Source organism: Theropithecus gelada, chromosome 3 (genome assembly GCF_003255815.1).
Source record: "Theropithecus gelada isolate Dixy chromosome 3, Tgel_1.0, whole genome shotgun sequence".
Classification (NCBI taxonomy): domain Eukaryota; kingdom Metazoa; phylum Chordata; class Mammalia; order Primates; family Cercopithecidae; genus Theropithecus; species Theropithecus gelada.
The window spans coordinates 126,426,279-126,452,544 of NC_037670.1; the positions used below are offsets into that span (position 1 = coordinate 126,426,279).

General features: G+C 39.3%; 2 protein-coding genes across 3 annotated transcripts in view; one reads left to right on the top strand and one right to left on the bottom strand.

The window, feature by feature from the left end:
• The window catches only part of PHTF2 (putative homeodomain transcription factor 2), a 163,849-nt gene extending 143,373 nt beyond the window's left edge, over positions 1–20,476 (bottom strand). Inside the window, exon 1 of one of the 2 annotated variants that reach the window (XM_025380417.1) lies at positions 20,278–20,476. The gene's annotated coding sequence lies outside the window, so the exon portion shown is untranslated. The remainder of the gene's footprint in view (positions 1–20,277) is intronic. The other variant, XM_025380418.1, reaches the window with a different exon arrangement.
• A 155-nt stretch (positions 20,477–20,631) lies between these two features.
• Positions 20,632–25,473, top strand: TMEM60 (transmembrane protein 60). Its single transcript, XM_025379496.1, has 2 exons — positions 20,632–20,995; positions 24,778–25,473. The coding sequence occupies exon 2, from the start codon at positions 24,828–24,830 to the stop codon at positions 25,227–25,229; it is 402 nt and encodes a 133-aa protein (XP_025235281.1). The 5' UTR covers positions 20,632–20,995; positions 24,778–24,827; the 3' UTR covers positions 25,230–25,473.
• The last annotated feature ends 793 nt before the right edge of the window (positions 25,474–26,266 follow it).

Genomic DNA, 26,266 nt, shown 5'->3' on the forward strand with positions numbered 1-26,266 from the left:
TTCATCACCACTAAGCCAGCGTTATAAGAAATGTTCAAAGGAGTCTCACAGTTGGAAGTAAAAGGATGATAACCACCATCATAAAAACATGTGAAACTATAAAACTCACCAGTAGAGTTGATAAAGAAGAAAGAGAAAAGAACCAAATCTAATTACAGAAAACTACCCAACCACAAAAATAAACAATAAGAGAGGAAAAAAGGAAATAGAAAACAACAAGAAAACAATCAATAAAATGACAGGAGAAGGTCTTGCCTATCAGGAGAGGGCCTCATCTTGAATGTAAACTGATTAAATTCCCCATTTAATCAAAAAGGAGACTTGTCAACAGATACCACAGAAATACTGAACTACAAACAACTTGGGATGAGTGCAGTGGCTCATGCTTGTAATTCCAGTGCTTTGGGAGACCGGGGAGGAAGGATCACTTGATTCCAGGAGTTCAAGACCAGCCTGGGCAACACAGCAAAACTCTATCTCTATATACATATTAGCTGGGAGTAGTGGTGCACACCTATAGTCCTAGCCACTCAGCAGGCTGGAGCAGGAGGATTGCTTGAACCCAGAAGTTTGAGATTACAGTGAGCTATGATCACACCTGTGCACTCTGGCCTGGGAGAAAGTGAGACCCTGTCTAAAAAAACAAAACAGAACAAAACAAAACAAAAAAATACAACTATACACAAATTTGAAAACCTAGAGAAACTAGATAAATTCCTGGACACATACAACCTACCAAGATTGAACCAGGAAGAAACAGAAAACCTGAACAGACCAATAACAAGTAACCAGATTGAATCACTAATAAAAAGTCTCCCAAGCTGGGTGCGGTGGCTCATGCCTGTAATCCCAGCACTTTGGGAGGTCGAGGCGGGCAGATCACCTGAGGTCGAGAGTTTGAGACCAGCCTGACTAACATGGCGAAACTCCATCTTTACTAAAAATACAAAATTAGCTGGGTGTGGTGGCGCATGCCTGTAATTCCAGCTACTCAGGAGGCTGAGGCAGGAGAATCACTTGAATCTGGGAGGTGGAGGTTGCAGTGAGTCGAGATCATGCCATTGCACTCCAGCCTGGGCCAACAAGAGCAAAACTCCATCTCAAAACAAAACAAAACAAAATAAAACAAAAGGTCTTCCAAAAAAGAAAAGTCCAGGACTGGATGGCTTCACAGCTGAAGTTTACTGAACCTTTAGGGAATAATTAATATCAATTTTTCTCAAACTATTCCAAAAAATTGAAGCAGAATGATTCTTCCTAACTCATTCTATGAGGCTGGGATAACCCTGAAACCAAAACCAGACAAGAACACAACAAAAAGAAGAAAACTGCAGGCTAATACATTCAATGCACATATACATAAAAATTCTCAACAAAATATTAGGAAGCCAAATCTAACAACACACCAAAAAGATAATACATCATGATTCAGGGGAATTTATCTGAGGAATGCAAGGATGGTTCAACAAATACAAATCAATAAACATCATACATCACACCAACAGAATGAAAGACAAAAACCATATGGTCATCTTGATAGATACAGAAAAAGCATTTGATAAAAGTCAACATTCTTTCATGATTAAAACCTCTCAAATTAGGGATAGAAGGAAAGTATCTCAACATAATAAAGGCGATATATGGCAAACCCAAAGCTAACATCATACTGACTAGGAAAAAGCCAAAAGTGTTTCCTCTGACTACTAGAACAAGAGAAGGACATCTACTTTCACAACTCTTATTCAACATAGTACTGAAAGTCCTAGTCGGAGCAATTAGTCAAGAGAAATAACAGGCAACCAAGTTGAAAAGGAGGAAGTCAAAATGTCTATTTGGAGATGACACAATCTTATATATAGAAAAACCTAAAGACTATACCAAAAACTCTTAGAACTGATAAATGAAATCAGTACAATTACAAGATACAGTATCAATATACACAAATCAGTAGCATTTCTAAACACAAACAACAAACTAGCTGAAAATGAAATCAAAAAAGGTAATCTTATTAACAACAGCAACAATAAAAGAATACCTAGGAATAAATTAAAACAAGGAGATGAAAGACTTCTCCAGAAAAACCATAAACTACTGATTAAAGAAACTGAAGATGACACAAACAAATGAAAGACATCTCATGCATACGGATGAGAAGAATATTGTTAAAGTGACCCCAAAATTCAAAGAAATCTACAGGGTCAATGCACATGTCAAAAAAACAATTACCTTCTTCACAGAAATAGAAAAAACAATCCTAAAATACATATGGAACCACAGAAGCCTCTGAATAGCTGAAGCAACCCTGAGCACAAAGAGGAGGCATCATACCATCAGACTTCAAAATATACTACAAAGCCATAGTAACCAAAACAGCATAATACTGGCATAAAACCAGACACATAGATCAGTGGAACAGAATAGAGAACCCAGAAATTAATCAATCCATGTATCTACAGTTAACTGATTTTTAACAAAGGTGTCAAGAACATTCATTGAGGAAAGGATAGTCCCTTCAATAAATACTTCTGGGAAAACTAGATATGCAGAAGAATAAAACTAGATGCCCATCTCTCATCCTATACAAAAATTGACCCCAAAATGGATCAAAGACCTAAATGTAAAACCCAAAACTACAAAACTTCTAAAAGAAACCATAGAGGAAATACTTCAGGGCATTGGTCTGAGAAAAGATTTTATGAATAAGTCCTCAAAAACATAGGCAACAAAAGCAAGAATAAACAAATGGAGATTATATAAAAACAAAAAGCTTCTGCACAGCAAAGGAAACAATCAACAGAGTAAAAAGATAACCTATAGACTAGGAGAAAATACTTGCAAACTATTCATGGAACAGGGAATTAATAGCCAGAATATAAAAGGAACTCAAACTTTTTAACATCAAAAAACAAACAATCCAATTTAAAGATGGGCAAAAAATCTAAACACATAAAAGAAGACATACATGTGGCCAATAAATATATTTTAAAATGCCCAACATCACTAATTGATATGGTTTGGCTCTGTTCCCACCCAAATCTCATCTTAAACTGTAGTTTCCATAAACCCCATGTGTCATGGGAGGAACCCAGTGGGAGGTAACTAAATCACTGGGGGGTGGTTTCCCTCATGCTATTCTCATGACAGTGAGTAAGTTCTCACAAGATCTGATGGTTTTATAAAGGGTTCCCCGCTTTGCCTAGTTCTCATTCTTCTCTCTCCTGCTGCCATGTGAAGAAGGACGTGTTTGCTTCCCCTTCCACCATGATTTTAAGTTTCCTGATGCCTCCCCAGCCATGCTCAACTGTGAGTCAATTAAACCTCTTTCCTTTATAAATTACCCAGGCTCGGGTATGTCTTTATTAGCAGTATGAGAACGAACTAATACACTAATCATCAGGGAAATGCAAATCAAAACTATAATGAGATACCATCTCACCCACTTAAGATAGTTACGATCAAAAAGACAAGAAAATAACAAATGCTGGTGAGGATGCAGAGATAAAGGAACTCTTACACATTTGGTAGGAATGTAAACTAGTACAGCTACTATGGAGAAGCGCATGGAGATTCCTCAAAAAACTACTAATAGAACTACCATATGATCCAGCAATCCCACCACTGGGAATTTTATCCAAAGGAAAGAAAATCAGTATATTGAAGAGACATCTGCACCCCTTGTTTATTGCAGCACTATTCACAATAGTCAAGATATGGAATCAACCTAGATGCCCAACAACAGAAGAATGGATAAAGAAAATGGGGTCTACAGACAGTGGAATAGTGTTCTGCCATAAAAAGAATCAAATCTTGTCATTCGCAGCAACGTGGATGGAACTGGAGGATATTATGTTAAGTGAAATAAGCCAGGAACAGAAAGTTAAACCCTGCATGTTCTCATTCATGGTAGAAGCTAAAAAGCTGATCTCATAGAAGTAAAAAGTAGAACAAAGGATACTAGAGACTGGGAAGGGCATAAGGAAGAGAGGGATGGGAAGAGATTTGTGAAAGGTTACAAAATTACAGCTAGATAGGAAGAATAAGTTCTAGTGTTCTATACCACTGTTAGATGACTATCGTTAACAATAATATACAGTTCAAATAGCTACAATAAATAATGTTTGAAATAATGTATATGTCAATTACCCTGATCTGATCACTATACATTATATGTATTGAAACATCGTTATGTACCCCTCAAATATGTACATTGTCAATTAATAAAAGTAGATTTTCTAAATAATGTAATTGAATTGAGCAAAACAAAATGTGTATCTGTCCTGGACCCATGTACTCTAAACAGGAAAACTATTAAAAGTTATTTCATGTCAGGCATGGTGGCTCACTCTTGCAATCTCAGCACTTTGGGAGGCTGAGATGGGCAGACTACTTGAGGTCAGGAGTTCAAGACCATCCTGGCCAACATGGTGAAACCCCATCTCTACTAAAAATACAAAAATTAGCCAGACATGGTGGTACACACCTGTAATCCCAGCTACTTGAAAGACTGAGGCACGAGAATCACTTGAACCCAGGAGGCAGAAGTTGCAGCCAGCCAAGATTGTACCATTGCATTTCAGCCTAGGTGACAGAGCAAGACTCTTATCTCAAAGAAAAAAAAAAGTTATTCCAATATATTAAAAACAACAACCAAATTTCCACGAGGAAAAAAAAAAGGCGAACTAAACATAGGCATCTAACTTTACTCCCTTACAATATCTAACTGAAATGACAGCAAAGGCATACGTACACAAGAACAGAGAGAACAGAGAAAAAAACAACAAAAATGAAGCTTGAAAGAAGATATGTGACTTGTAACTGACCTAGCAGATCTGAGATAGCAGACAGCAATAGTAGAGAAAGGAGAATATTAACCCAATTTATGCAATAAAATCAAAAAGTTTCAGGGATTCATGGTTTAAGCATTCCCTGGAAATGGGAATAAAGTTAGTCCCATCTTTAGGCAGACTAGTTGAAAGCTGTTAAAATAAAAGATCCACTTTATCTATGACCCTGCAGGTAACTGGAAGTCAAACATGTATCTTTATGAATGGTAAATAAAATATCAGTTGAAAGAGCTGAACCTGTTTGTCCCTGGGAAACAGAAACTGTGGAAAAGGGGCTCTAGGGCTGCTATTTTCCTAAATTTTGTATAACTATCTCTGAAAACATCTATCTGCAGAACTTTGATAAAACTACAAATTGAAACCAGTTTTAAATTTCAATTTCCCAATAGTTATAGCTTCAGTAAACTGGAATTCTTACCATCATAAATATGATGGAATTATGCAATATATTTCAAAATTTCCATTTAACATACTGGACAGCCACTTTCATAGAGTTCATTATCTGCAAATCTGCCTGTTTGCTAAAATCAATACTCCTGGTACTTTTACAGTCATTTACAGACATGCACAAAGCAGAGAAAAATCTGAGGTTCCCAACATGCATGTTCCCAGCAAAGGCTGAAGAAGGTGACACTATCTTCTTAAATAAGATAGCTGTTATACTATAAACAAGTGTCCTTTTTTGTGGTGTGTCATGTTTTAAGCTTTTTTCTTTTTTTGCTTTTTGTTGGGATTTTGCTGTTTTATTTTATTTTATTTTTGAGACAGAGTCTCGCTCTGCTGCCCAGGCTGGACTGCAGTGGTGTGATATCAGCTCACTGCATCCTCCGCCTCCCGGATTCAAATGCTTATCCTGTCTCAGCCTCCTGAGCAGCTGCGATGACAGGTGCACACCACCACATCTGGCTAATTTTTTTGTATTTTTAGTAGAGACTAGGTTTCACCATGTTGGTCAGGCTGGTCTTGAACTCCTAACCTCCAGTGATCCACCCGCCTCAGCCTCCCAAAGTGCTGAATTACAGACGTAAGCCACCGCACCCGGCCTAGATACTGTTGTTTAAAAATGCCCCCCACCACCCCCGGGACTGGGCGTGGTGGCTCACACCTGTAATCCCAGCACTTTGGGAGGCCGACGCAGGCAGATCACGAGGTCCGGAGATTGAGACCATCCTGGTCAATATGGTGAAACCCCCATCTCTACTAAAAATACAAAAATTAGCTGGGCATGGTGGCACGTGCCTGTAATCCCAGCTACTCGGGAGGCTGAGGCAGGAGAATAGCTTGAACCAGGGAGACAGAAATTGCCGAGATTGCCGAGATTGCACCACTGCACTCCAGCCTGGTGACAGAGTGAGACTCCGTCTCAAAAAACAAACAAACAAACAAAAAATGCCCCCCAAGCGTAGTGCTGAAATGCGGTCTAGTGCTCCTAAATGCGAGAAAGATTTAATGTGTCTTACAGAGAAAATACTGTGTTAGCTAAGTTTCATTCAGATATGAGTTATAGTGCTGTTGGTTGTCAGTTCAATGTTAACAAAATTAACAACAAAATTAAAAAAGGTGTCTTTAAATAGAAACACATATGAAACAAGGTTATGGATTGATCACTGATGACAAAAATGTTGTGACCAGTGTGGCTCACAGGAACTCAACTCTGTATTTCCTCTAAGAGCAATGCTTCACTATTGGCTAATTCAGTGTTTGCAGCGACCTTATATTAACACAGCTGTGAACGATGAGAAGTTGCCGCAATTGGACTTACAGAGTGGGCTTGCAATTAGCTCCAAGAAGGTAGATGGAAAGTTAATGAAGTAGAAATGAGGACTGAATTGTTTCCTGAGTTTTCTCCTCCTATGGTTACAGGGGCCAATTTAAAATTAGGATATGTGGCTTTAAATATTACTCTTGATACTAAGTCATTTTAAAAATGATGAACATATGACTGGACACCAAATCTTACTATTTTATGTAACACCGTTATTAACATGTCCAGATCATCAATTCATGATTGATAAAACTACTAAGCCAACTAGCCTAAACCACCTAGAAACTGGAGAATGCAATACAATTTAACAGCTACTATCCCCAATGTTCTTTTAATCTGAAGAAATTTTCTGTAAGTCAGGAAACCAATATTTCAATTTCTAGTCTATTCAAATCTACATTACAGAGAAAAGTACTTAATAAACATACTGCAACTACTATTTAAGCCAGAATGATGAGCTAAGCTATGTATAGCTCATATATTTCATCACTGCTTAAATATTTTCAGCAATATGACACACAGAAGGTGCTCAATAAATACATTTCTCTTCTCCCTTTCAGTGCAAAACATTGCTATCTACTCCCACTTCTCCATCTCCTCTCCTCAATCCAATCATGCTTTTGCTCCCAGTACTCCACTGAAAGCTCTCTTTAAGGACACCAATGACTTCCAGTCACTAAATGCAATGGTCAGGTCTCGGTTGCTTATCTTATTCAAACTACTGGTAGTATAAAGCATAGCTGATCATGTTCTCTTCTCCCGGAACACTTTATTCACTTAGCTTCCGGGAAACCACTCTCTTTAGTTTGTTCCTCTTTACTTACTCCTTCTCAGTTTCTTTGCTAGTTTGCCTCTTCTCCCTGAGCTCAGTTTTTGCACATCTCTATCTTCACACAGTCCCTTGATGATCACATCTAATATCTTGGTTTAAATACCATGTATAAAAGAGTGTGTAACTGGATTGTTTGTAACTCAAAGGATAAAATGCTTGAAGGCCTGGTTTAAAATGAAAGAAAGAAAGAGAGAGAGAGAGGGAAAGAAAGAAAGAGAAAGAGAAAGAGAGAGAAAGAAAGAGAAGAAAGAAAGAGAAGAAAGAAAGAAAGAAAGAAAAGAAAGGAAAGAAAGAAAGGAAAGAAAGAAAGGAAGAAAGGAAGAAAGGAAGAAAGGAAGAAAGGAAGAAAGGAAGAAAGAAAGAAAGAAAGAAAGAAAGACCATGCATCTATAGATGACTACTGTATGGCTACTATTAGATTATACCCATAACCTTACCTGTTCCTATATCCACTATATTAGAAAAAGTCAAACAAGTTTCCTTACTTGAGGACTTCTCAGAGCCTTTTAACATGTTACTCTGCATTATAAATATCCAATAGAAGATTATGTACACATTATTTCTTACATTTATTTAGAACAGAATCCTTTCCTCGTGATGCATCTCATGAAACATACTATTGACTAAGCCACTAAATATAGCATACTTAGACATCTCTCAAGTAGTTCTAATGTCTTACAGCACACACAAATTATGTAATAAGCAAGCTTCTCCTGATTAGAGATAATAATTGGGTTTGAGGTATTCAAGTCATTTTACTCCATTTGAGGAAAACTCGCCTCAAAATTTTCCTTATGCAGAGATAAATTTATCTCTCTCTTAAAATACATTCATCTGTATTAATTATGTACTCTAAGTGAACACAGAATAAATGTGTGTCATTTCTTCTGCCTCAAACAACTTAATATAATAAGCATATGTTGCCATTTATCTTTTTCCAGACTAAATGTTCCCAGTTCCTTCACCTGTTCTTCATATAACATGATTTCCAGGCCCCTCACCATACAGGTTCTTTTTCTCATCAGATAAGATCTAAGTAATTCCTGGAATCCAGTTAGTCAACAAAACAATGTACTTAAAGAATGCAAAACATTGGAGCTACAATTTCTTGTGATAAGGATATGATCACTTGGTCATGTAGCCTAAGCTTATATTCACCTTTTTATTTTTAGCAGCCATGACACTAGTTAATATTCTTTCTGAAAATAAAAGTGTATTACACACACTCACACATATATATACTCATCCATATACATATATACTTTACGTCCACTGAGAGGGCCTAGAAACAATGACTCCTCAGTAGCAATAAGCACACCTAACACCTAGATCTCTAAATACCACTTCGTAGTAAAATAAACCAACATTGCTAAGAGAAATGTCTTATTCTAGGGCTGGCACAGAGATAGTACCAGATGACTGTGGAATATCTTGTTGGATCAGAAAGAAAATGCTCAAAGAATCATAGAGTCATTGGCAAAACGATAAAACAAGAATCCATGAGTCTACACTGATATGAATAAATAAGTGAAAAAAGAGGTAGAAGCTTTTCTTTATCACAGAAGTCAGCTAATAAACATAAAAGAAACTACAAAATCAGAAAAATCACCATTTGGCACCCATCTTGATAATCATGGATTCACACAAGAATCATCAATAGATGTTAAAATTAATGGGTAAGTTTAAGAGTAGTAGGATACTAACATAACTTAAAAATATCTAACCACAGGTACGTATTAATTACAAAGAATAAAACAGTGACTTTACCTTGTAGAAACCTGGCAGATATCTCCTTAACTAAATTATAGAAGTTATCATCACCAGTAATAGGAGAAATAACAGTATTTGCCTCCTCATATAATGCACTAGAAAGTACACAACATCACGTCTGTAGTATTCCTGCCTAAAGTACGTAACCCAGGGCTGGGCACAGTGGCTCACGCCTGTAATCCCAATACTTTGGGAGGCTGAGGTGGGTGGATCACTTGAGGTCAGGAGTTCAAGACCAGCCTGGCCAACATGATGAAACCCTGTCTCTACTAAAAATACAAAAATTAGCTGGGCATGGCGGCGGGTGCCTGGTCCCAACTACTTTGGAGGCTGAGGCAGGAGAATCGCTTGAACCCAAGAGGTGGAGGTTGCAGTGAGCCAACATGGCACCACTGCATTGCAGCCTGGGCCACAAGAGCAAAACTCTGTCTCAAAAATAAAAAATAAAAATAAAATACATAACCCAAATCTAATCACGAGGAAAAATCAACCAATCTCACACTGAACATCATTCAGCTGGGAGTGGTGGCTCATGCCTGTAATCCCAGAACTTTGGGAGGCCAAGGTGGGCAGATCACCTGAGGTCAGATGAGACCAGCCTGGCTAACATGGCAAAACCCCGTCTCTACTAAAAATACAAATATTAGCTGGGTACAGTGGTGCCTGCCTGTAGTCCCAACTACTTGGGAAGTTGAGGCAGGAGAATCGTTTGAACCCAGGAGGCGGAGGTTGTAGTGAGCCAAGATCACGCCACTGTACTCTAGCCTGGGTGACAAAGAGAGACTCCAACTCAAAAAAAAAAAAAAAATGAACTGGGTTTATATAAAAAAATGCAATTATTTGCTTACCTTTTAACTCATCATACATGCCTACATTTATTTCAAGGGAAACAGGAATGTTGACAATGAACCTAAACACATTCAGCCAATCAAACCTATAGTCTACTCTGGTTCTGGCTATACAATGCTTATGCACCCTAAACACAAATTTGGGATTTAAAAATAATAAAACCAAAATGGTACTTTTTATACTTTCCATTTAAAATATTACTTCAAAACTCAGTATACAGGAGTTCCCACTTCTAGCCATGATGGGAGTAATGAGAACCAGATTATTCCTCTCCATTTAAAAACTAAAAAGTTAGGGAAAAAAGTGAAATGTTTTCAGATACTGGGTAACTGATAGCACATCCTTGAAAGAGTGGAAACAAAAAGTGAGCCCAATGATTGTCCAAGTGTGCTGTCTGCAAAGTTTCCAGGATGCAGTGCCAGAAGGGGAAAATCCAAAGCCCAGAAGTATCCCTACATTGACAAGCCAGATCTGAGTATTCAGAGACATCAAGGCAGCTAGAATTCCTAGAGCAAAGTATCCAAAGAGGAGAGAACTGCACAAAGACAGTTCTGTACCTCTGTAGAGGATTCCCCTTAAGTCTTCAGTTGAATATTGACTGGCATATGCAGTGTAGGAAAAACTACCTGAAGCAAGAGAAAGAATCACCAAAAAGGAGCAGGAAGACCAATTACAGCTTTAAACAACGTGAAATACAAAATGTCCGGCATTCAAACAAAAATTAGCAGGCATATAAGTAAACAGGAAAATATAATTCATGATGAAGAAACAGAATCAGACCCACAAATGACAAAGATGAAAGGACTTGTAAACAAGGATATTGCAACATCTGTTATTTAAAACATTGCTAAAAGAAATTAAAGACTCAAATAAATGAAAAGAAATCCCATGTTCATGGACTGAGAAATGTAACACGGTTAAAATTTCCATACTACCCAAAGCAATCTACAGATTCAGTGCAATCCCTATCAAAATCCCAAGAGCATTTTTGGCAGAAACCAAAAAACTCATACTAAAATATATATCGAATCTTAAGGGACCCCAAATAGCCAAAGCAATTTTTAAAAAGAACAACAAATTTGGAGGACTCACACTTCCTGATTTCAAAACATATTACAAAACAGTAATCACAACAGTGTGATATTGGTATAAAGATAAATCAACAAATGTAATAAAGACCCAAGAAATAAACCCTCATATATGTGGTCAAATAATCTTCAACGAGGGTACCAAGACCACTCAGTAGGAAAAGAACAATCTCTTCAACAAATGGTGCTGGGAAAATGGGATACAACAAAAAGAATGAAGGTGGACCTTTATCTTACACCCTCTACAAAACTTAACTCAAAATTGATTAAACACCTAAACATAAGAAATAAAACTAAAAAACTCCTAGAAGAAAACACAGGAGAACGCTTCAAAACATCTGACTTGGCAATTATTTCTTGGCTATAACACCAAAAGTATAGGCAACAAAAGCAAACACAGACAAATGGGACTACGTCAAACTTAGAACCTTTTGTGCATCAAAAGGCATATATTTTTCTCCCTTGCAGAATGGGAGAAAATATTTGCAAAAAATAAATCTGGTAAGGGGTTGATATCCAGAATATATAGATGACTCCTACAACACAATAACAAAAAATCAAATAACCTGATTTAAAAATGGGCAAAGGATTTGAATGGACATGTGCCCAAAGATGATACACAAATGGCCAACAAGCACACAAAAAGATGCTCAACATCACTAATTATCAGAAAAGTACAAATCAAAACCACAAGATATCACCTTACATCCATTAGGATGGCTATCATAAAAACAAAACAAAAAAAAACAGAAAATAAATATTGATGAAAATGTGGAAAAATTGGAGCCCTTCTGCACTGTTGATGCAATTGTAAAATGGTACAAAAAGATTAAAAATAGAACTACCATATGATTCAGCAATCGCATTTCTGTGAATATATCCAAAAGAATTGAAAGCAGAGTTTCAAAGAGATAATCACACACTCATATTCATAGCAGCACTATTGACAATAGGCAAAAGGCGGAAGCAGCCCAAATGTCCATCAATGGATGAACAAAAAATAGTACATACATATGATAGGATATTATTCAACCTTAAAAGGGGCAAATCTAAGAGTCTTTAAAAAATTTTATGTATATAAAATGTATGTGTGTGTATGTGTGTTTAAATCTCTTTAAAAGAGAACTGACTAAAGCTAAAAGATCAACAACATAGTTTGGGATTTAAAATATACAGCACAAATAACAGCACAAAGTTTCAGAAAGGGGAAACAGTATACTGTTAAAAGGTTCTCATAAAATATATGAAGTAGTTTTATTACTCAAAAGTAGACTGTAATAATGATGCATACTAGCTACTACAAACAAAACTACAAGAAAAAAAGAGTTACAGACAAGTCAAAAACGGTTATAAAGTGAAGTCATAAAAATACTCAAAGAATCCAAAAAAGGTAAAAAGAACAGATGAGACAAAAAACAAATAGCAAGATGATAGACTTAAACCCAATAATATCAATAATCACATTAAATGTAAATGGTCTAAATTAAAAGGCAGAGATTAGGAAACTGGATTTTAAAAAGCAAGACCCAAGACCCAAAAGCAAAACCTATTTTTATGTGTATCTGTCAGATACTCACTTAAATATAAACATAAAAAAGGTAGAAAGTAAAAAGATGGAAAAAAATATCATGTTAACTCTAATGAAAACAAAGCTTGAATGGCTATACAAAATAGATTTCAGAGCAAAACATATTACCAGGATTAAAGAGGTCCATTTCACAGTGATAAAGGGATCCAATTCACCAAGCAAGCATAACAATCATAAATATGCGTGCACCTAGCAATAGAACTTCAAAATACATAATGCAAAAATTTAAAGAATTGCAAGGAGAAATCAGCAAGTCCACATCTATAGAGATTCAATACCATTCTTTCAAAAATTGATATAACAAGTAGACAAAATCAACAAGGACATATAGAAGACCTGAACAATTCTATCAACCAACTTGACTTGACTGACTTTTTTTTTTTTGAGATGGAGTCACCCAGGCTAGAGTGTAGTGGTGTGATCTTGCTGTAACCTGCACCTTCTAGGTTCAAAGAATTCTTCTGCCCCAGCCTCCTGAGTAGCTAGGACTACAGGCACACACCACCAACCTCAGCTAATTTTTTGTACTTTTAGTAGAGACGAGGTTTCAACATGTTGGCCAGGCTGGTCTCGAACTCCTGACCTCAAATGATCCCCCCGCCTCGGCCTCCCAAAGTGCTGGGACTACAGGTGTGAGCCATCCCACCCAGCCTTGACTGACATTTATAAACCACTTCACCCAAAATTATTTTCAAGTGTGAATGAATCATTTGCCAAGGCAGACCATAATCTGGGCCATAAAACAAGTCTCAATAAATTTAAAATGATTCAAAACATACAATGTATGTTCTTTGACCATAGCGAAATCAAGTTAGAACTAAGGAAAAAATATCTGAAAAATCCCCAAATATTTGGAAACTCATCTACATACTTCTAAATAACAAGTGGAGTCAAAGAAATCACAAAGGAATTTATCAAGGATTCTGAACTTTAATGAAAATGAAAACATATCAAAATTCATGAGATGCAGTCAAAACACTATTTAGGGGAGAATTTTACAGAATTAAACACTCATTTTCGAGAAGAATAAATGTTTCAAATTATGAGCCAAGTTTCCAACTTAAGATTCTAGCAAATCAAGAACAAATAAAATGCAAAATAAACAGTAGAAACAAAAATAATAAAGATGAATAGAAACCAGTGAAATTGAGGATAGAAAATCAATACAAAAAACTAAAAACTGGTTCTCTGAGAGGATCAATAAAATAGATCAATAAACCTCTAGCCAGGAGAACAGGAGAGAAAAGACAGCAGAGTCAGAATGAGAGAGAGGACAGCACTATATGTGTTACAGATATTAAAAAGATTAATAAGAAAATGTCATGAATAATTTTATGCCAATGAATTTAACAACTTTAGATGAAATGAACAGATTCCTAGGAAAATACAAACTATCAATGCTAACTCAAGAAGAAATAAACTGAGTAAGTCTGTGTCTATTAAAGAAATTGAATTTACAGTTAAAATCCTTCCCACAAAGAAAATCCCAAGCCTAACAAGCCTATATATGTAAGTCACTTAGTATTGTCTGAAGTTTAAGATACATGGAAGGATCAAATATTTATTAACCGTCATGTGCAGACACTAAAAATATAATTTTGATATCATTATGTTGGTATTTCAGCAAAATTATTCTGAAGGAAGCTGTGTGAAGAACTGTATGAAGAAGCTGTGTGAAGAATTTAATTTCCTAAAAGGAAATAAATGACATAATTTGGGGACAATAATGAGGTTTGAACTAAGTCAGTGGCAATGGTTGTTTTGTTTTTTTCTTAATTGTGGGTGTCGGGACCAGGCCAGATTGAAAGATGGATGTTAGTAGAAGCAGACAGAGGACCAGATGTAGTAATTGACTGGCAATTAAAGATATGGAGAGGAACAGAGTAAGGACACCACATGACTCTTGGCTTGAACACTAAAAGAACCCTCATTAAGGCCAGGCATGGTGGCTCACGCCTGTAATCCCAGCACTTTGGGAGGCCACGGCGGGTGGATCACCTGAGGTCAGGAGTTCAAGACCAGCCTGGCCAACATGGTGAAACCCCATCTCTACCAAAAATACAAAAATTAGCTGGGCATGGTGATGGGCGCCTGTAATCTCAGCTACTCGCAAGGCTGAAGCAGGAGAATTGCTTAAAGTCAGGAGAAGGAGGTTGCAGTGAGCCGAGATCGCACCATTGCACTCCAGCCTGGGCAACAAGAGCAAAACTCTGTATCAAACAAACGAAAAAAAGAACCCTCATTAAGATAGAGACTACAAGGGTAAAACAGATTTAGGAACAAGAAGATGGGTTTTATTTTTCAACAAATGATGCATTCATACATTCAGCACCTAAAAGACACACAAAAGACAATGGGATATACGGAATGAACACGCAGGAAATCTGTGTAGATAAATCAGTATGCTCTGTCTCCCAGGATTACTTGCAATTAAAGCATTCCTATAACTATACAATTAATAGCTTTTCCTTGTCAAAGAATTTTAGAAATAAGAAAGTGGTTAAGAGATTTGAGAAAACAAGTCCCTTTCCCTATACACTTAATTCATGGTACTGAAACCCTACTTCACTTATGTTTTTCATTGTCATTTCGAATAGCAAAACCTTATTTATGCACTCCATCTGGTTTAATGAATTTGATTTACTTTCTTCAGAAAAAAGTTGATAATGTGAAGCTCTCTCCATATATTTTCCCTTCTTTTGTGTGGGTAAAATGATTATTCAACTCTGCCTGTTGAATCCTATTGCCTCCTTTTAAGGTTTTATTTGCTTGTTGGACATTTTCTGGCTTCTCTTATTCTATCTGGGAATTGTTATTTTAAAACATACATACACACACGCACACACGCCTGTTCAACTTAGTCAAATAATTGCAGCAACCACTTTTTTAGCTAGTCTTATAAACCAAGAATATGTTAAGTGCTTTACATACATTATTATCTCATTTAATTCTTAAAATCTCAGAAAGTAGGTAACTCCATTTAGTGAATAAATAAAACTGAACCTCAAAAATATTACATAAGGAGTCCAATGTCACACAACCAGTGATGTCAGTATCAGGACTTGAACCTAGGTCTATAGAGCACCAAAACCCGTGCCACCTAAGTTTCATACATTTTTTGCTATCTGTAACAAATCCTATACAGAAGGTCTTACAAAAGTACTTTCATTCATGCAACAAATATGAGTGCCTACATGTCTTTAAAATTGCTGTAGATATACTTTGAACAGCCCCTTTCTTGAACTGTTTTTGCAACTGGAAAGCTGCACACTATGCACTTTTCCCTTTACTTCCTCTCCTTAAATGTCAAATTTAATCATGTTATGATTATTATCAGGTAGTGGTTCAGCCACAGCTATTTCCTGCCCCAGTTCCTGTTCAGTACCCAGAATAAAATCCAGCATATTTTCATTCCTAGTGCTCTACAACTACCTGTTCTAGGAAGCAGTCAGTTGTTCTCATCTGAAAACTCACTTCTATATTTTGTGTCACATTAGCAATTTTCATGAGACTAACAAGGTGGACTAAAAATGCAGTTTTCCTAAATGTCACTTAATATTTTCCACTTTCACATGATTCTGGTCATCAAGTGATGTTTCAGATTTGTAAATTTAATGTATTTATGGTTCGGTATTAATCTGAGAAGACAGAAGCATGAGACTTTCTCAGATTTTCAAGGGCAGTCCCAATTTAAAACACACTGGCCAGGTGTGGAGGCTCACATCTGTAATCCCAAGACTTTGGGAGGCCAAGGTGGGAAAATCGCTTGAGGTCTCTAGCCTGCCCAACATAGCAAGACCCTGTATCTACAAAAAAATAAAAATTAAAAAATTAGCTGGACACAGTGGTGCATGCCTGCAGGTGTAGCTGCTCAGGAGACTGAGGCAACACGATTGCCTGAGCCTGACAGTTCAAGGTTTTACAGTGATCGCACTTCTACTCCAACCTGGAAGACAGAATGAGACTCTGTCTCAAAATAAAAAAAAATTCTGGCCCACTATCATATATCAAGTAGGGGTTAAGAAAAGACAGTCAAAATATGCAAAGGGGAGTTTGCAATAATGACTCCAGGTGGTTACAGACTAGGTAAAGGGGTTAAAGGATGGCAACCGTCACTTTGGAATTCTTCGAGTCTTACTTTGAACTGGGAAAATAAGTATTGGAAGGTAAATATTAAATAAACATGTAATAATGGACAAACTGCTGAGGTTTTCCTGTAATTTTAGTATCTAAGTATGCAATTTCCAATTATCAAAATTGGGTAGTACTCACTTTGTCCAACCACATTTACATACCATTATCACTTAAACCTGGCCTTCACACATACACTTTATACAAAGCTACAATTACTTACCATTCCCTCAACAATCCACATTTCTGTTCTGAGACTCTGCCTCTTCCTGTTCTGCATGGAATGCCCTCCTTCCCCACCTACAAACACCACCTTCAGACCTTTAAGGCTTCAGTGTTAGCTCCCCTGAAACCCAACTAGTTCTCTCTTAAAATTATTGTTTCTTTTTTATTCACTGCTTTCCATGTGCCAGTACTTTATATAATTTTATTTAAGGCTTAATATCGTCTTTGAAGTATTATCCCTTCCATTAAACAGATAAGGGAACTGATGCTAAAAGAGGTTTGGTATTATGTTCCAGGAATTCAAATCCAGACTGTCTATACTTTAACTGAATTCTTGTCTCAAGAATTATTGGGACCACAAGCATTTTGGATTTTGGAATATTTGCATATACATAAAGAGATATCTTAGAGATGGGACCCAAGTATAAACACAAAATTCATTTATGTTTCATTTACACCTTATACACATAGCCCGAAGGTAATTTTATATAACATTTTAAAATAATTCTGTGCATGAAACAAAGTTTTGACTTTTTTTATTTATTTATTTTTTTATTGAGATGGTGTCTTGCTCTGTCACTCAGGCTGGAGTGCAGTGGCACAATCTCGGCTCACTGCAACCTCCACTTCCTGGATTCAAGTGAGTCTTCTGTCTCAGCCTCCGGAGTAGCTGGGACTACAGGCGCATGCCACCACGCCCGGCTAATTTTTTTGTATTTTCAATAGAGACGGGGTTTCATCATATTGGTCAGGCTAGCCTTGAACTCCTGACCTCAGCTGATCCACCCTCCTTGGCCTCTCAAAGTGCTGGGATTACAGGCGTGAGCCACCGCGCCCGGCTTGACTGTATTTTGACTGTAACCTGTCATATGAAGTCAAGTGTCTTGTGGCAACATCTTGACACTCAAAAGGTTTCAGATTTTACAGCATTTCAGATTTTCAGTTTACAGATGTTGAATCTGTATATATCGTATTGTATTATCATAGTTTGTTCAAATACCTATCTCTCCCATCAAATGGATGCTCCTCAAACACAGAGAAGGTAACTCCATCCCTTTATCTTCAGCAAAATCCAATAGTGCCTATTATACAATGATCTCAAAGTGTTACTGTGTACAACAGTGGATTCAATTTACGGTTTTGCAGCATTATTTTCCACTGAGTAGTCTCCTACTATAAAGTCTCCAAGAATCCAATTTTATTGTGGTAATAAAGTATAATGGCTTGGAATGTAGGCTTTGGAATCAGAGTGTATAGGTGTAAATCTCACCTCTACTGACTCATTAGTGAAGAAATCTCGAACAAATTAGTTAAACTAAGTCTTGGTTTGCTCATCTATAAAATGACAGTAATCAGTACCCATCTCACAGGACTAAAATGATTAAATAATATACAAGTAGTCCAACTATTTCAAGTCTCATTTTATCCACATGACACCCTAAATTCTCTTCATTTTAGTGAAGGTTTTTTTCGTTACAAATTCCTTGCAATTCTGCATTAAATGGACCAGCCAAAAAAGGTTCATGGTTTAAAAACTGGGTGGGTCACCTTATTTTTAAGGCCAACTGTCCAGTGCCAGTTTGGGCTCAAAGAAAGTTTACTCATGGAGGCTTGACTATGCAAGAGTGCCCCTATTGTATACTATACTTGTTTACTCACCACATTTTCATGTTCCACCAGAAAGTGGTCAAAATTAGAACACGAAAACTCTCCACCTCACTAACACCTAACTTAAAACTATCAGATGCATTCAGACAGCTAGTCTGTGTGGGAGGCAGGCTATTTCTGGAGCAAAAAAATTTCCTGGAACCACTTTGTTTCTGGCCCCAGACACGGCTCATTCTCCCCAGACCTCCAGATTCCTCTCCTCTAGGTTATGGAGGTTGAGCCACTGCAACTGATAAGGCATATCCATTTCCTTCTCTTAAAATTTGCAGTCCATACACCATATCCAAGTTAGGATTTCAAATTGTTATACTGTTTTGTGACTCTTTAGGCTAAAGTGCGCAGTTTCCAGACTCTCAGAATTCCCCTTCCAGTATTAAAAATACGGTGAAAAAAGCCCAGTTTGAAAGAAAACAAACTTTACAAAAATACCTGAAAACAAGATCAAATACTAAGTCTCTAGCCAAAGTCTTGGAGGAAAAAAAATGAAAAAAACGTTTAAAAATGGCAAAAGCTAACCAAAAACTGTAAGATTAAAGTATCACACCTAAAAAGTAGTCTCAAAGCAAGGAGGATATACTATACACAAAGAAACTAACCGAAAACTACAAAATATTTAATATGCACCATGAATTTCAAAATTACTTGGCATGTAAAGTACGCACTGAGATTAATAAATTGTTCCAGATCCTGCACAGGTTAGTATAAGGCAGTTCCTTGTTTTTGCCACGCTAAAAATAAAAAGGGTGACAGATTAGTGACAGAATGATCCCTGAAGTTACACAAGGAGGTGCTGAGTTAGAAAGCCATGACTCGAAGGACAATACCAGAATGCTGGCTGTCAACACTGGACAGATAAAAATAAGAAAAACCGAAGCATGCTGTTGGAGCACGGTATTGTTTCCAGACGGGAACTACCCCTTAAGGCCCATGCCTAGCATCTCAGCACCCTCTCCGCCGTGTTGGGATCGGAAAACTCGACTACCGCCTGCTCAGAGGGGGCAGGGCAGCGACCCTCCTTCCACCTCCGCCAGCGCGCGAGCCGCTGCCCCCCACCCCGAGCCCGCTCCTCCGGCCGCTAGCTGACCTCTCCCTGCCCGCCGGGCTAGCCACCCGAGACCCCTGAACGCCCTTCCAGGACCCGACGTCCCCTCAGCACAGCGCTAAGCGAAGGAAGCAAAGGACAGGGGCCTGGGAGCGGGGCCCGAGGGGCGGATGGCGGTGCTGGGGTTCGGCCCGTCACCATCAAGGCTTGAGGACCGCGCGAGCTCGGGGGGAAGGCGGCTGAGCCTCCGCCACCAGCCGACTGATAGGAGGGGGTCGCGGCTGACTCCGGCCCTCAGGTACGGGAGACTGCCGGGAAAGTCGCCGGCGGCGGAGGGCGACGCGCTGGCCCCAGAGCTCCCACCTCCATCCCGACGACCGCTATCCTCCCTCGTCCCGATCCATCCTCGAGATTGTGTCAGAACTCGACGACCTCCACACGGCCCACCCGAGCGCGGAGGTGATGCCGCTCTTACCGTAGGAGCGGGCGCCGCGCCGCTAGGAGGCGGCTGAGGTGCGCGCGGGAGACTCCGAGGCTAGCGCCGCCGCCGACAGAGCCCGAGGAGCCACAACGAGGCTGCCGGCGGGCGCGCTGCCTCCAGAGCGTTGCCCCACCCCCTCTCCCGCAGGATTTTGCGCCGGAGCCTGCAGTCACTGCGCGCGGGCGGGGAGGATGGGTGGAGGGGCGGGGCGTCCCGAGAGGGCGGAGCTGAGCGCCGGCTGCTCTGATTAACATCTGTGGGCCCAATGGGAGCACGGAAACTCCAGGCTGAACTTGGACTGATTTCCCTCCTAACCCGTGACAGTAGAGAGGCGGGACCAATGGGGCTTTTTATTGCCGCCTTTCTGTCCAACCCGAAAGTTAGGAAAGGTCGGTTGGTTTACACCGGAGGACAAATGGTCCAATTACCGCGGAAAAGGGACCTCTGAATCCAGATTGGCGTCCTCCCTACCTATCGGATAGGCTCAGGGGCGGTGAGAACCAGCCCCGGATGTGGGCGCGGCACTGAGGTAGGACTGAGAGATCCTATACCGCAGTGTTTTGGGGAGGCGGAACTGAATTTTTTTCTTAATTATCATGTGACGGGTTCTGGATTTAATGGGGGGAAAAGTGCGGAAAAGGACAAGGATCCAAACTGGCGAATTTCCTGATCTTCGCGTCCCTCTCCGCTCTCCGGCCGGTGGCGCTGCCAGGTGAGTCTGGGGCTCTGCCCTAGCCCGCACGGTAGACCGGCGCTGGTCTCCTGATGCTTCCGTGGGCTGTGCGGCCGACCCCCAACCCATCACACAGCCAGCCCCAAACGCGCACACGCCTGCTTGGCTCCAGGGCTTCTGTGCGCATCCAGCAGGAACCGTGGTAAACTCCAACGTGTGCTGGGCCCACAGCCCATAAAAGGGGAGCGTCCGGGTGGGGCGCCGCGAGCCGACTGTCGGTGTTTGCAGAAGGGCAAGTATAGTTTAGGAGCGTCCTGAAGTTCCAGGGGCAAGTAGGCCCCCAGATAAGCTAAGTTGTAAGCAGAACGCTGTTCCTTTGGCAAGGCCGTTGCTGCAAGGCTTTTCAAAAGCGACTCATTATGAAGAATAAATATGTGGACTCATGAAGCAAAATTATCTTTGGGATGAGGCAGGTTCACTTGGTAGAGTACTGGCAGTGGCGAGAGAAGGGAAATGGGGGCTGATACCCACCCGCGGGCGATGTGGGTGGGGCTCTATATATTTCCATAACGGGGTCACTCCGAAGGTTTTAAAAATGAATAAGGAGTCATTAACAAATATTTAAGTGTCTTCCTAGTGCAGGAAATAGCCACTTTAAATGGGAAACATTTTAGTTGAGCACATTTTTGGAGTACGCACCTCCCCCTTTCATGTGGAGAGAATAGTAGGAAACATAACGACTGCCCAAATTGATGAAGACGTAAATGTAAAACTGGGATCGTATGTCATCGTTGTAGCTCAGCCTACAAGCGTACAATCCTTCAATCGTCATTTAAGTATCAGCAGTGCTTCCCCACTGAGGGTATTTTCGTGCAAGAACATAACAGAATTTTGTTACATCCCACATTATAAATCTTGTAGGCACGATAAGATTGTTACTTGCATCCTTTCACCTCCAGCCTTAAAGCACCTGTGGTGAGTGCAGCCAAATATAAGAAAAAAATGAAGCTTGTCTTATCCGATGGCAGATGGAACAGTTAGGTTTAAGCAAATGTATAATCGTAAACCGTTTTTCAGAGGTTCACAAAAACGGCCAGATAGATTGGAGATGGGGATTGTGCAATTTACAGGATGAAATCCATCCATGGTTATTAATCAACACACACCCATCCAACCCTGCTTCCAAATTCAGTCCCACATCCCACTATATGGCAGCCTCTGGCCGGGAAAGGAAACCAACACAGAAAAATGCCTCCTTAGGAGCAAAAGTACTGCAGTATGAAGCCTGTGCCAATTAAGTAAACAAGTTTAAGTGCCACTAGATGGGTATAAGGGAAAAGAGGTGAGTTAGGAGACTCATACTTAACTGTTGAAATAGAACAGATGTGTCCTCTTGCACCGTGATAGCCATCCACTATTTAAAGTAGTATAGATGTTGCACAGTACATCAAAGTTAGTTCTAAAACATAATTGAGCACGCTAATCTAGGGTATTTGGCTCAATTAGCCAGTTTCTTCACCTTTTCTCTATTATCTTCCTGCATCTTTCCTCCTACCACGCATGCTTTTGTTCCTATGGGTAGCACCTTCTGATCTTTTTCTCTTTCCATCAATTATCCTCTCTCATCTTCAGTGCCATTCCCCATTGGCTTATTTCTCTGTTTGTAGTCATAAATTCTTCCTTTCCTGAAAATTTCTTCTTTCAGTTTCATATACCCTATCTTTCATTTTCTCTTCTCCAAATGCCTCAAAGGAATAAAGTGTTCTCAGTTGTTTCCATTTCTTGATCTTCTGTTAACTGCATACAGTCTGGCTTCTGATTTCCCATTCTACTTATCCTTTTTCCAAATGGTCATAAAGGTTGGTATAAAAAACTTGAGTAAGTAGAGGAACATATCATAAACCTATATGTGAAGATTAAATAAAATAAATGCTATCCCTAAGTTTTATGCATTCACAATCAAAATTCTAAGTTTTTAAGAATCAGCTTAGCAATTTTAGCATTGAAAAACTGTAAGGACAAAATAGAAAATACTCTAGAAAAGAAGCCGGCATGATGGCTCACACCTGTAATCCCAACACTTTGGGAGGCTGAGGTGGGTGGATCACTTGAGATCAGGAGTTCGAGATCAGCGTGGCCAACATGGTGAAACCCCAGCTACTTGGGAAACTGAAGTGGGAGGATCACTTGAACCCGAGAGGCAGAGGCTGCAGTAACCCGAGATCGTGCTACTGCACTCCAGCCTGAGTGACAGAGTGAGACTCCATCTCAAAAAAAAAAAAAAAAAAAAAAGATTCTAGAAAAGAGAACAGCGAGTAGATACTAGGTCTTCCAGATATTAATACATTCCTAGAGCAACAGTAAGTCATACAGTATTAGTGCAAAAGAGAAACATATGGATCAGGGAGGCAGAATAGTGATATAAGAAATATCCCCCAAAATTTAGCATCTAATAATCACAAAACATCAAAAGTTATTAGGTGGTCCTGATTATTGAATGGATAACAAGTAGTTTTATCTCTCTCTCTCTCTCTCTCCACAAATCAGTGAGAGTATTGTTAAAAGGAAAAAAAGCTATTATATCAAGAAGATATTTGTAAGAATTTTTATGAGAAAATAAGTGAGAATTTAAGAATATAAGTTTCAGACTATGTGAAAATCCAGTGTTACCAATGCCTTTTATATTATATAGCCTAACAACCTCTTTACAATCTTTTTTTTTTTTTTAGACAGTGGTCTCACTCCCATCGCCTAGGCTGGAGTGCAGTGAGCAACATGGCTCACTGCAGCCTTGACTTCCCGGGTTCAGGTGATTCTCCCACTTCAGCATCACGAGTAGGAGGGAATACAGGCACGTGCTACTGCACCTAATTTTTTGTATTTTTAGTAGAGACGGGGTTTCACCATGTTGCCCAGACTAGTCGTGAACTCCTGGGCTCAAGAGATGCACCTGCCTTGCTTGGACTCCCAAAGGGTTAGGACTATGGGCATGAGCCACTGCCTCCAGCCACTAAAATGTTAATTCTACTTTATATTCTTGTAATTTTTATTAATCGTTCCCTCCTTTTATTGATGGATTGATTGATTGAGACAGGATCTCACTCTGTTGCCCAGGCTGGAGTGTAGTGGCACGATCTCACGGGTCACTCACTACAGCCTCTACTTCCTGGACTCAAGCAATCCTCCCACTTTAGCCTCTCAGTAGCTGCGACTACAAGGTGCATACCATCACGCCTTGCCAATTTTTTTATTTTTTGTAGAGACAGGGTTTCGCTATATTGCCCTGGCTGGCGTGGAGCTCTTGGGCTCAAGTGATAGGCCCACCTTCTCCTACCCAAGTACTGGGATTACTGGCGTGAGTCGCGCACCCTTCCCATTCCCTTCTTTTAAAACTCTTCTCAGCTTGATACCCACCTTTCCCTTTTTCACTACTTTGAATGCTTTTTTCTTTGTACCCCTTGAAATTGAATGAAAAATTACAGATTTGCAAACGTATAGGAAGATGAAGAACATCTTTGCGGTGCAAGAATAAAGTTGTAAGTGCCTGGACTCCAGTGATAGCATTGAAAAGGAATCACCTGACATTTTGAATAGAGCTTATACAGTGGATATACTAAAAATTGTATTTTGTCATGGGCTGTAAGGAATGGTGGATATAATGTCAATGATCACTAAGTTTTAGAGGATTTGTAAGGAAGAATAGTAGAATGTTTTCAAAATTAGGAAGTCAGTTGGGAAAGAACCAGTTTTGTTCACTAGGAATGGAAGTGATACTTTTTTTCTGGTATCAAAACAATCTTGACTTTTTCTCCTTCTCTTAGGGTGTATTTCCTTTTTTTCGATCCTGCAACAGCCTCTTTAAACTGTTTAAATGAGAATGTCCTTGGCTCAGAGAGTACTACTCACCTGGCTTTTCACATTACTCTTCTTGATCATGTTGGTGTTGAAACTGGATGAGAAGGCACCTTGGAACTGGTTCCTCATATTTATTCCAGTCTGGATATTTGATACTATCCTTCTTGTCATGCTGATTGTGAAAATGGCTGGGCGGTGTAAGTCTGGCTTTGACCCTCGACATGGATCACACAATATTAAAAAAAAAGCCTGGTACCTCATTGCAATGTTACTTAAATTAGCCTTCTGCCTCGCACTCTGTGCTAAACTGGAACAGTTTACTACCATGAATCTATCCTATGTCTTCATTCCTTTATGGGCCTTGCTGACTGGGGCTTTAACAGAACTCGGATATAACGTCTTTTTTGTGAGAGACTGACTTTTAAGTACATCATCTCATTTCTATTGCTGTTCAACAAGTTACCATTAAAGTGTTCTGAATCTTTCAAGCTTCAAGAATACCAGAGAACTGAGGGAAAATAACAAATGTAGTTTTATACTACTTCCATAAAACAGGATTGGTGAATCACGGACTTCCAGTCAACCTACAGCTTAATTATTCAGTATTTGAGTTATTGAGATCCTTATTGTCTCTATGTAAATAAAGTTTGTTTTGGACCTCATTTTTCTACATGACTCTTGAATAATCGGTTGTATGTGGTCAGTATCTAAAGTAAGTAAATATAAAACCTTTAACCTACATGTTTGGGCCAGGCGAGGTGGCTCACACTTGTAATCCCAGCACTTTGGGAGGTCGACGCAGGTGGATCACTTGAGATCAGGAGTTCAGGACCAGCCTGGTCAACATGGTGAAACCCCGTCTCTACTAAAAGTACAAAAATTAGCCAGGCATGGTGGTGGGCGCCTGTAATCCCAGCTACTCAGGAGGCTCAGACAGGAGAATCACTTGAACCCTGGAGGTGGAGGTTGCAGTGAGCCAAAATCACACCACTGCACTAGCCTGGGCAATAATAGGGCTAGACTCCATCTCAAAAACAAAACAAAACCTACATATTTGAATAGAAGTTTAATATACGACGGTTGTATTATGACCAAAGTAAATGGCCATTTGTGTTTCTAAATTATGAAGGAAAAAAAAAACCTAGTTACTAAAACAGGGATGCCATTTTGTATTTACATTTAGAAAGAATCTGAGTTTGACAAATTTTTATCTAGGCTAAATTCATTATTACCTCTATCTTCTGGTTGGGACAAATAATTCTGAGGTGGCATGTTAAAAAAGCAGAAAAGCTGGGCGCGGTGGCTCACGCCTGTAATCCCAGCACTTTGGGAGGCCAAGGCGGGCAGACCATGAGGTCAAGAGATCGAGACCATCCTGGCCAACATGGTGAAACCCCATCTGTACTACACAAAAATTAGCTGGGCATGGTGGCGGATGCCTGTAGTCCCAGCTAC

Excerpts from the sequence above, each read along its gene's own strand:
- TMEM60 (XM_025379496.1), top strand. The coding sequence starts at position 24,828 with ATGAGAATGTCCTTGGCTCAGAGAGTACTACTCACCTGGCTTTTCACA.